At 42.0% G+C, this 9,857-nt stretch overlaps 1 protein-coding gene across 1 annotated transcript; it reads left to right on the top strand.

Moving 5' to 3' along the window:
- The first annotated feature begins 4,699 nt into the window (after positions 1 to 4,699).
- LOC149147897 (ABC transporter B family member 15-like) lies at positions 4,700 to 9,591 on the top strand. The gene is made up of 8 exons (XM_089438088.1): positions 4,700 to 5,277; positions 5,366 to 5,420; positions 5,528 to 5,706; positions 5,785 to 6,242; positions 6,333 to 6,873; positions 6,955 to 7,826; positions 7,922 to 8,914; positions 9,038 to 9,591. The coding sequence occupies exons 1-8, from the start codon at positions 4,894 to 4,896 to the stop codon at positions 9,402 to 9,404; spliced, it is 3,849 nt and encodes a 1,282-aa protein (XP_089294214.1). The 5' UTR covers positions 4,700 to 4,893; the 3' UTR covers positions 9,405 to 9,591.
- The last annotated feature ends 266 nt before the right edge of the window (positions 9,592 to 9,857 follow it).

Genomic DNA, 9,857 nt, shown 5'->3' on the forward strand with positions numbered 1-9,857 from the left:
ACTGGACATAGCTAAGGCCTATGACAAACTTAGCTGGTCGTACGTAAGAGAAATATTAAAAGCCTATGACTTTGATTACAATTGGATTAAATGGGTTATGGTGCTAGTTACCACCGCTAGCTGTTCAATTCTTCTCAATGGCTCTCCTTCCAAAACCTTCAAGCCTTCTAGAGGTCTCAGGCAAGGAGATCCTCTTTCTCCTTTCCTTTTCATTCTAATGATGGAAGGGTTAGGGAGAGCAATCAGAGCTGCTAAGGAGGAAGGGAGAATTCAGGGTCTGAGACTCACTCAAGGTGGGGACACAGTGACACATCAACAATTTGTGGATGATACTATGCTTCAAGGCACACCCACTGTTAAGGAAGCCAAAGCATTCAAACAGATTCTGAGTGAGTTTGCTAGGGCAGCAGGCACAGAGGTAAGTCTTACTAAATCAAATATTTTCTTTTTCAATACTGATATTTCAATACAAAGAAATCTTTCCAGAATTTTGGGCTTTCAAAGGGAGTCACTGCCTACGAAGTACCTGGGAGTTCCTCTCACTGACAAACCACTACACAAGGATATCTGGGAGCCTGTTCTTAATAAGCTAAAAGATAAGATTAACAAATGGACAAATAGAGCACTAAATCTAGCAGGGAGACTGATTCTCACTAAGGCTATCCTCCAAAGTATTCATATCTATATGCTATCTGCCATCCCAGCACCAACTGGTGTAATTACCAATATAAGAAACATCCAGAGAGACTTTCTCTGGGGGAAAGGTGAAGAAAAGAAGAAATGGGTCATGGTGGCATGGGACAGAGTATGCAAACCTAAGTCCCATGGTGGCTCGGGTCTTCATGACCCAAGAATTCTTAAGAGAGTTCTTGGTGCCAAAATCTGGTGGAGATGGCTAAAAGAAATACAAGCCCCCTGGGCAAAACTTTGGAAGCAAAAATATGCTAGAGAATGGTAGGAGAAGAATCTAATCAGAATGACAGGACAAGTAAAAGGTTTTGCAATTTGGAATAGGGCATGGGAGAACAGGGCCCTAGTCCAAAATCACAATTTTTGGGAGATCAAAAATGGAAACCTGGCTTGGTTCTAGGAGGATAATTGGTAGTAGGAGGACAATCTCCGAAGTGAAGAATTAGCAGACATTCACACCGATACCATCAACAAAGGATTAAGGTGGGTAAGTGACTATTGGGACCAATCAAGGAACAATGGGAAATGGAGAACATGGAAACTTCCAAATTACAGTGGAATGGGCATGCTGCATACTCAAGCTATGGCCCTTAAAGGTCTTTTAGACAAGAGACAAATCTTAAACTCAAACTTGAACGATCAACTAAGATGGGGAAAGAACAAGTCAAGTCTCTTCAACCTTAAGGAAGCCAAAATGATATATTGAGGGCTTAACCTTCCAAACAATGATAAGACGTGGAAAGAAATTTGGGAAAATCCTCATCGGATAAAAGTCAAACTATTCAAGTGGCTGGTTCAATAGGGTAAGATTCTGACATGGGATAACCTAAGAAAAAGAGGCTTTATTGGCCCCTCAAGATGTCACTTATGTAGACAACAGGAAGAAACTACAAATCATCTCCTGAATAGATGCACTTTCACTACAATACTTTGGAATTGGGTTGGAGAAGTCTTCGAGCAGACAGACAAAAATGTAAATGACATCATTACTACTTTGAAGAATTGGCGGAAATTTTTTTCGGATAATGAGATCATTAACTCTGTCTGGATGCTGACACCAGGATTCATAATCTAGAATTTCTGGAAGGAGAGCAACAACACGATTTTCAAGGAGAAAGCGAGTCCGATGAACAGTATCCTTAAGCTAATCCTTAAACAACTCAAAGAGACTGTTCATATCCTCGGAGGTGCAGCTACTGGAAAACCCATCAGACAAAGAGAGGGAAGAATATTGGAGAAGTTAGAGCTCAAGGTTCATCCCCTCAAGGGTTCTATGCAGATCAACAAAAATACCTCAGTAGAAAAGTCTTCATGGCAACCCTCTTCACATGGCTTTTTAAAATTTAACATAGATGGGGCCTCAAAAGGGAATCCGGGAGAAGCAGGATATGGAGTGGTCTTGAGGGATGAGGAAGGAAACATAGAGGTCATCTTCCAAAATTATCTAGGAAAAGAAACCAACAATATGGCTGAGCTCATGGCGATGGAATTATGCCTGGAAATACTACTCAAGTACAACATTCACAATGTCATCATTGAGGCTGACTCGAAATTAGTCATTAACTCAATGAAGAGGATAAATGTTGACGCTGCTCCAGAGAAAATCTCAGAACATTGGCAGCTTTTGCAAGTTTACCAAAGAATCCAAGCACACCTAAGAATGCTGAGAACTCTTAGGCTGGTGCATGTTCGCAGGGAAGCCAACAAAGTTGTGGATTGGCTTGCCAATGAGGGGGTACGAAACAAGCATATCAACTTGTGTTACTGGTGGGAGGAGATAACAGATGACAGGTTGAAAGCGGGATGCTCATCTAGGGCCCTCAACAACCGACAACAGTATCAGGAAAAATCAAGAGACAAAATTTTACTCCATGAAAATGATGGATAAGTTCACTTCAGACGGTCTATCAGCGGAGATGCACAGTAGGTTATTGAGACAAAAGATAACTGTTCACAAGAGGAATGTTTCCATGGAAGACGAAGACGTCAATGGAAGAAATCACTGGGGTCAAAACTGCCCGGAACCTCTGACCCGGGAGAAGTTTTCCCGGAAGACAAGCGATACCATTCAGAAGGTGACGCGTGGAGATGGTTGGACAGTGATTACCACCTTCATTGGTGGATTTTTCGTGAGCAGTTGTGTGGTTCGTTTTGGTCTGTGGTTGTCAAATCTGGAAAGAGCAGATCAACGGCCACCTTTTGGTGTGCAGGTTGGTGGGGCGGCAGAATAAAACCATTAATGGTTTACCACCTTCATCGGGCGCCATCCAAACCAAAGACGGTTTTAAAGAAAAGCCAACGATTCCACTCAGGAATCAACACGTGGCGAAGGACCGATAAAGCAAACCACCTTCATCGCGTGGTATTCAACGAGCTTTTAAGCCGTACGATATGGACTACAGTCGTTGGATCAAAAGGAACAGATCAATGGTCAGCGTTGATCGTGCAACTTTAAGGTTTTCAGTGTGCAAGTGTGTGGTCCAATTTGATCTGTGGCCGTCGGATCTGGAGAGGGCAGATCAACGGCCACCTTTTGGTGTGCATGTTGGTGGGGCTGAAAAGATAAAACCACTAATGGTTTCCCACCTTCATCAGGCGCCTTCCAAACCAAAGACGGTTTTAAGGAAAAGCCAGCGATTCCATTCAGGAAGCAACATGTGGCGGAGGACAGAAAAAGCAAACCGCCTTCATCGCGAGGTATTCAGTGGGCTTTTTAGGCCACGCGATATGGACTCCAGCCATTGGATTAGGAAAAGAAGATCAACGGTGAGCGTTGATCGAGCAACTTTAGGGTTTCTTCATGACTTCGTCCCTGCGTGGGTCGTTTCTTGACTATCGGATTGTTTGAAGACTGTTCTTCATTCGGTTTTGGGGAGCGGACCTCGGTTCCACTGGCCCATTCTTGGTTCCAAGGCAATCTAGGCCCTGTCTCTATCTGATTCTTGGAAGATTTTGTTGGGTACATTAGTATTTTTCACTCCCCTTTGAGGGAGTTTGTGCCTTTGGACATTTGTTGTAACATATGTAAAATATTTTTTACCTAAGTTAATAAAAGGACCGTCTCTTGCTTAAGCAAAAAAAATTTGAATCACTATTACACTTATTCACACTATAATATCTAGTACAAATGCAAAAACCAATGGAAAATACCTTAATATTTTTTCTCCCAAATACACAATAATCTAAAATAGCTTTCCCTTCCCTACAATTTTAAATTAAAAAGAAACCAATTTCAATTTAAGTAAATATTAACACACATCGTTATCCAAAAAAATCAATCAAACGCACTAAATTAAATTTGGCCATTATAAATGGTACAAAACCTTTAAATTTTGAAAATCAACGTATCAAGAATAGAAGAGAACAGTGGATGGCCTCAACGACGGTTTCACTCGAGATGAACTTCACGGATTACATTTGTTATTTCAATCATTAAGAACTCCACTGATTACGATTGTTTTCTAAAACGCCAATCTATAATGTATGTTTCACCCAGTGAGGCGCTATTAGGTTACTGTCCGAAAACTTTCCGTTTCACTATTTAAAGGTTCTAGAAGATCCTATGTATGGCGAGTGCAACCTAATATCTAAATACCTCATTTCTTACACGGAATATATTCTTTTATATAATCTGATCGTGATGTTCAATATGTTCAGGGTTTCCTTATGACACCTGTTCTTGTACGTTAGTGACTCCACTGACAAGGAGAGGTACGTCAGTCACGTTAGTGACTCCACTGACAAGGAGAGGTACAAGGAGAGGTACGTTAGTGACTCAATCAGCTGGAGCTGTCCTCCCACACCACTGACAAGGACTCCACTGACAAAGAGGTAGGAGATGTACGTTAGTGACTCCACTGACAAAGAGAGGTACGTTAGTGACTCAATCAGCTGGAGCTGTCCTCCCACCACATATCCCCCATCTATTCTTATTTCATCCCTTGCCTATTCCCATTTCTTCCCGGTGGCTTCCTCCTTCCCTGGCTTCTTTCTTTCTCACTGGTTGGGCTCTCGCTTGCTTAGGTTGCTCCCCCATATATGACGTGAATCATGCCATTTGATTCTAGAATACGAAAGCGGTGACCATTTACCCGGATAGTGAGAGGCTTCTGTTTGCAGGCTGTAATAATTATATATAAATATATTGTTTTGCCAGAAGATATTGAAGCGTGAAGTCCTGTGTTCTTCCTGCACTTGAATAATATGGTGACGGAAGTAATAGAGATGTCAGGTGTGGAAGAACGAGAAGAAGAAAAGAGGCAGAAATTAAAGGCAGATTTGCCTAAACAGCATGCTGTCGAGGAAAGCAACACTGACAGCGCGTCTGTTCGTTCAAATGATACAAATATCTCAATATTGAAACTCTTTAAATATGCTGTTCGTTCAAATGATACAAATATCTCAATATTGAAACTCTTTAAATATGCTGATTTATTTGATCTCTGCCTTTTGGCATTGGGCACTGTTGGAACTATAGCAGATGGACTGAGCATACCCATCATGATGTTTATAATAAGCAGATTGACAGACGAAATAGGAAAATTTAGTTCCGCATTCAGCGGAGATTTTGGTCATAATGTCAACACGGTAATAATCATTTCCTTTACACAGCAAAACTTGTCGCAATTCCCATCTCGCATATTGAGTAATGTCTCGGTGTTGGTTAATTGTGCAGTATTCCTTACGTCTGACGTATTTATCGATCGGTGTCTTTTTTGCTGCGTTTTTAGGTTGGTATCATATCTTCCTCCTCCTTTCACACTTTGAAATGTTTATGAGAAGGCTTTTCTTATGATCTTACCTATGACTAATGCTTTGCTTCCCTTTGTCTCATCAGAGGCGTTCTGTTGGGCGAGGACCGGCGAAAGGCAGGCGTCTCGGATGCGCTTGAAATATTTGAAAGCCGTACTGAGGCAGGACGAGGGATTCTTCGACACCCAAGGCACCACCACATCGGAAGTGGTTACAAGCGTTATTAATGATACTCTCATTATACAGGATGTTTTCGCTGAAAAGGTATGATCTTAATTACTTTATCCTCTCATCTAATTCGTTGAGTTTTCTAATTCTGATGCTAATATTGTCCATTCTCAGATACCCAACTTCGTCATGAATATGTCTTTCTGCGTCGGCAGTTATTTTGTGGCATTCTACTTGACATGGAGACTCGCAATAGTGTCATTTCCATTCGTAATCTTTTTGATAGTTCCGGGGCTAATGTATGGACGGATTCTGGTGGAGACTTCTCGCAAGTTGAATGAAGCCTATAATATAGCTGGCAATATTGCAGAGCAAGCTCTTTCATCCATTAGGACAGTCTTTGCTTTCGTTGGAGAGGACAGGACAATGAACAAGTTCTCCGATGCGCTGAACTTAACTGTAAAGCTTGGCCTTAAACAAGGTCTTGTCAAAGGCTTCGCAGTAGGTAGCGTAGCAGTGACCTTCGTTATCTGGGCCTTCAACGCTTGGTATGGTAGCACATTGGTTATGTATCATGGTGCTAGCGGAGGAAGGATTTTCGTCACTTCAGCTCTCATACTTACGGGTGGCTTGTAAGCTTTTTCCCTATCCATTTCTCTCCTTCTCAGATATTTCTATAATTGATACAAGAACGGAAAATTGAATCACTGATGTGTTTGCAGAGCTCTCGGGACTGCGCTTCCTAATATAAGATACTTCGCAGAGGCACGTGCTGCTGGTAAACGCATCTTTGAGATGATCGACAGAGAACCGATCATTGATTGGGAAAATCCAAAAGGAGAAATATTGGAGGAGGTCAGCGGCGAAATTGAATTTAGAAACGTTGAGTTCGCATATCCATCTCGACCAGAGTCCAAGATATTTCACAATTTCTGTCTCGCTATTCCATCAAGCAAGACCGTTGCGTTGGTCGGAGGAAGCGGGTCAGGCAAGTCTACGGTTGTGGCGTTGATAGAGAGGTTCTATGATCCGCTCACTGGAGAGATTTTGTTGGATGGAGTGAACACTAAAACGCTACAATTGAAATGGTTCCGTTCCCAGATTGGACTAGTAAGTCAAGAACCTGCACTCTTTGCTACATCAATCAAGGAGAACATTCTATTCGGGAAGGATGGAGCCAGCATGGATCAGGTTATTGCTGCTGCCAAAGCTTCCCATGCTCACAATTTCATCAGTCAACTACCAGATGGTTATGACACACAGGTAAAATTTATCTTTTCTTTCTCATCTTCCATTTCTGGCAAGTGCAGTCGATTTGAATTTCCTTTCAGTTGGGTAATACAGGTGGGTGAGCGCGGAGTCCAGATGTCCGGAGGGCAAAAGCAACGTATAGCTATTGCAAGAGTTATGCTCAAGGATCCTCGTCTACTTCTTCTAGACGAGGCCACGAGTGCTCTAGATGCAGAGTCGGAGAAGATTGTTCAGGATGCTCTAGAGCAAGCTTCAGTCGGACGCACAACAATTATAGTCGCTCATCGCCTCTCCACAATCCGCAACGCGGACATGATTGCGGTGGTTCAAAATGGTCATGTGATGGAGACAGGTACGCATGAAGATCTGATCTATAAACCCCACGGAGCATATGCTACTTTGGTTCATCTGCAACAGGCCGCGGCAGATAAGCCAGATGAGCGATTCGAAGGCTCCACTGTGCTAGACGAGTCTTTGAGAGCAAGGAGCTCTAGCATCTATAGCAGATCGAGTTCGAACATGTCTGCATCAGTCCAGCCAGAACTGATAGTTGAACAGAAGCCTCCGTCCGCCCCTTCATTCCGTCGACTGCTTCTTTTAAATACTCCGGAATGGAAGCATGCTCTATTAGGCTGTGCAGGAGCCTTAGCATTTGGAGCAGTTCAACCTGTCTATTGCTTTTTCCTTGGGGAAGTTATATCTGTATTTTTTCTTCAAGACCATCACCAAATGAAATCCAAAATCAAAGTATACTCCTCCATTTTTGCGGCCTTGGGAGTAATAGCGTTCTTAGTGAACGTGATGCAGCATTACAATTTTGCAGCTATGGGGGAATATCTTACAAAAAGAATTCGAGAGCGGATGCTATCCAAGATCTTTACATTCGAAGTTGGTTGGTTCGACAAGGACGAGAATTCTAGCGGAGCTCTTTGCTCGAGACTCGCAACGGAGGCTAATGTTGGCAAGTACCTGACCTAAATGCTTTAATATTTCTAAAAATGTTGGGATTTGTGTCACAGTTTTCTGATGATCAGAATGTTCTATTTGTATTATAGGTGAGGTCCCTGGTTGGAGATCGTATGTCGTTACTTCTACAAACTTCTTCTGCCGTGATAGTATCCTTCACGATGGCTTTGATTTTATCATGGCGCCTTGCAGTTGTAATGATTGCGGTGCAACCCGTCATAGTATTATGTTTCTACACCAAAAAGGTTCTGCTTAAGGCCATGTCTCAAAAGTCTCTCAAAGCTCAAGATAAAGGCAGTCAACTAGCAGCAGAAGCTGTTGCTAACCATCGTACTATTAGTGCATTCTCTTCACAGGACAAGATTCTTCGTCTCTTCGAAAAGACTCAAGAAGGACCTCGCAGAGACAGTATCAAACAATCTTTATTTGCAGGATGTGCCCTCGGAGCATCACAATTCATCTTTGTAGCTAATTTCGCTCTGGAGTTCTGGTATGGGGGACTCCTTGTAGCGAAACGACAAGTCAGCTCCAAAGCTCTTTTCCAAGTTTACTTCATTCTGATGAGCACTGGAAGAGCGATAGGAGATGCAGGAAGTATGAGCACCGACATCGCGAAAGGCTCTGATGCAGTCGAATCCGTCTTTGGCATCCTGGACAGAGAGAGCCAGATAAACCCGGACGATGAGAAGGGTGAGAAAACGGATAAGATAGAAGGAAGCGTGGACCTGAGAAACGTGGACTTTGCTTACCCAGCTCGTCCAGATGTTATGATCTTCAAGAACTTCTGCTTAAGCATAAAAGCTGCCAAAAGCATGGCACTTGTAGGACAAAGCGGATCCGGTAAATCGACCATCATTGGATTAATTGAAAGGTTTTACGATCCCCTAAAAGGATCGGTGAAAATCGATGGCAATGACATCAGGAGCTTCAATTTGAAGAGTTTGAGGAATCACATAGCTCTGGTAGGTCAAGAGCCCACGCTGTTTGGAGGAAGCATTCGAGACAACATTCTATACGGAAAAGAGAAAGCAAGCGAGGCGGAGATGATCGAAGCTGGAAAGGCTGCAAATGCTCATGACTTCATCAGGTAATACTGCAATCGTTCAATTGAAACAGAATGTTTATAATCAACTGCAATTGAAATAATTATTTGTGGAATACAATATGATTTATTGAACCAGATCAGTGAAATTGAGTTGGATTTGTGCAGCTCTTTGGAGGAGGGATACGAAACAAACTGCGGAGACAGAGGAGTTCAATTATCGGGAGGACAGAAGCAGCGGATTGCGATAGCGAGGGCGATAATAAAGAATCCGAGCATATTACTGCTGGACGAGGCAACAAGCGCATTGGACAGCCAGTCGGAGAAGATCGTTCAAGAGGCGCTGGACAGAATAATGGTGGGGAGAACAAGCATTGTGATAGCTCATCGACTGACAACCATTCAGAATGCAGATTCGATTGCTGTGATTCAAGACGGGAAAGTGATTGAACAGGGGAGTCATTCATATCTGTTGGGCAAAGGAGAAGGCAATCCATATTACTCTCTCGTCAACATGCAGCGACGCCATCACTAGATTCTCATCTGCCTCATACACAGAAGTATCCTCCGTGATCCACGGCGTAAATCTTTCTTTGCTCCTTCCCCTAAATATCGAATATGGATTGTCAAATGTAAAAGTAGGGTTGGAATTTTAATGTAACTCTGTTTATCCAATGAAAATTTGACGAGGACTTTTTTTTTTAAAGAGCCTGTAAAATATTGTGTGCGTATTTTTCTCTGTATTATAATATATGTATATGAAATATAGAAGTTTGAGATGAAATAGAATTCTATTTTTTTAAAGAGCCTGTAAAATATTGTGAGCGTATTTTTCTCTGTATTATAATATATATATGAAATATAGAAGTTTGAGATGAAATAGAGTTTTTTTGTTAGGGTAATGTGTCAAATAAATTTAATGTGATTTTTTGTTTTTTAAAATGTATTTTTAAAAATATAAATGGATTTAATGTTTTAAATTTTGTTG

The sequence above is a fragment of the Pinus tabuliformis genome, chromosome 9 (assembly GCF_031772625.1).
Source record: "Pinus tabuliformis cultivar Carrire ecotype Pingquan chromosome 9, CPIR1, whole genome shotgun sequence".
Taxonomy (NCBI): domain Eukaryota; kingdom Viridiplantae; phylum Streptophyta; class Pinopsida; order Pinales; family Pinaceae; genus Pinus; species Pinus tabuliformis.